The sequence below is a fragment of the Atta colombica genome, unplaced genomic scaffold (genome assembly GCF_001594045.1).
Source record: "Atta colombica isolate Treedump-2 unplaced genomic scaffold, Acol1.0 scaffold141, whole genome shotgun sequence".
Lineage (NCBI taxonomy): Eukaryota > Metazoa > Arthropoda > Insecta > Hymenoptera > Formicidae > Atta > Atta colombica.
The window spans coordinates 999,889-1,001,650 of record NW_017259230.1 but is presented as its reverse complement, the minus strand read 5'-3'; the positions used below and the strand labels follow the sequence as shown (position 1 = coordinate 1,001,650).

The 1,762-nt window shown below is 30.4% G+C and overlaps 1 protein-coding gene across 1 annotated transcript in view; it reads left to right on the top strand.

The window, feature by feature from the left end:
* The window catches only part of LOC108684971 (octopamine receptor beta-3R-like), a 27,330-nt gene extending 26,551 nt beyond the window's left edge, over positions 1-779 (top strand). Inside the window, exon 4 of the mRNA XM_018189543.1 lies at positions 402-779. Within this exon, the coding sequence (XP_018045032.1) occupies positions 402-612 (211 nt within the window). The 3' untranslated portion in view covers positions 613-779. The remainder of the gene's footprint in view (positions 1-401) is intronic.
* The last annotated feature ends 983 nt before the right edge of the window (positions 780-1,762 follow it).

Below are 1,762 nucleotides of genomic sequence, written 5' to 3'. Positions count from 1 at the left end.
ATATATAAATTTTATATAATATTATCTTAAAGCTTATTAAATTCCCTTCAAAATGATCTATTATTATTTTTTTAATTCTACTCATAGACTTCTAGCATTTATCCAAAATGAACTCGGTATCTCATAATAGGTGCCTTTTCTCTATGTCTTTTTGAAAATATGTTAAATAATATTCTTTGAAATGTAATTCTAAATGCAATTCTTTCAAATATGGATTTATAAAATTGGAGATAATTTCTTTGCATATATTTATGTAATACTTAATCTTTAAAAAATCATTAAAATATATAATTATATAATGTTTGTACTGATTGTACTTGATCTTTAAATCTTTAAAGATTAAATTAATTTTTAATTTTGAATGTAGAAGAAGTGAGCTCTTTTTGTTTATTATTCTCCAGGTATCTGACAACGTCATTGTGCGGCGAAGCCTGTTATTGTCCGGATACAGTGGTATCGGTGCTTTTCTGGATAGGTTACTTCAACAGCGCCCTAAACCCACTCATCTATGCGTATTTCAACCGCGACTTCCGTGACGCCTTCAAGGATACTCTAAAGAGCGCCTTACCCTGCTGCGCCAACTGCTGGAAGACACCCTCGCAATTCGTATAATTTGACACAATTCCGAAAAATCCGCCTCCGAAAGGCGAGTTCCAAGTTTTTTTTTTTTCTCAATAAATTTTCAGCCAAAATCAAGCCATTTTGTTTCGACGATTTTTGGATCGCCAATCGACGCTATTCGCAATTGACCCTTATTACTCGAACATATTGACTTCACACATCGCTTCTCCGTTATTCGCAACATGGTGCGTAGCACATGCTATTAATCATTACGTTGGATGTCAATCATTGTGGAATGTGCATTTTGTAGATCGCGTTCTTTGCATATCAGCATGTATAACAATTTTTGCTTCAAAGAAATATATTATGTATTATTATTTTTAATATTTTATATAATTTAAACAAAAAGGAAATGAAACATGCATCACAAACAGAATTAGAAATTTTTTAACTGGAAAAATATTTAATTAAAAAAAAAATACTTTTTGTAAATATTTGTGCAAATTTATGATTGGGTGAAGTGTTTTAATTTTAAATTTAACAACATAAAAAATGTAATATTAAAATAAAATAAAAATAACATTGAAAATATAAAATTGTATATATTAAAAGAGGGAATAAAAATTTACATTAAATTTAAAGGGTTAATCGCGAATCTGCGGTCTTTAAAATGTGAGTTCCTAAATACTATCATAGCCATCGTTCGATAGGCGGCGCGTAATTGCCTTCCACATAATCGCATCCCGAAATACATCCGGTAATGTGTAATCCATGCTATCATATCGCCTCGGGAGGTGCGCGACAAACGCTTTAGAGAGATTCGAGATCGAAATTAATGCTTTCCAAGAGCTGAACCATTAAAACGGGTATTAGCGAATATAATCGACGCTATTACCGAATGATTATTATCAATATGCTTCGATCTGCGTGACGATTGTAAGGCTTAAATTCGGAATCTTCTTTTGACATCGATGACAAAAAAAGAATCAAATAATAAAATCGTAATAATTAAAAGGATTTTTGGAAAATTTACAGCAATTATTAATTAGTGAATATTCGCAGAAAATGAACGGAAGAGAAAATTGATTTATATGGAAGTTTTCAGAATATATATCTATCTAATAATTTTCTCCAGCCAAAATAAAAATATTAATTCATATAAAAGTAAGATATTTGCAGAAGCCACTAATAGTCAACATTC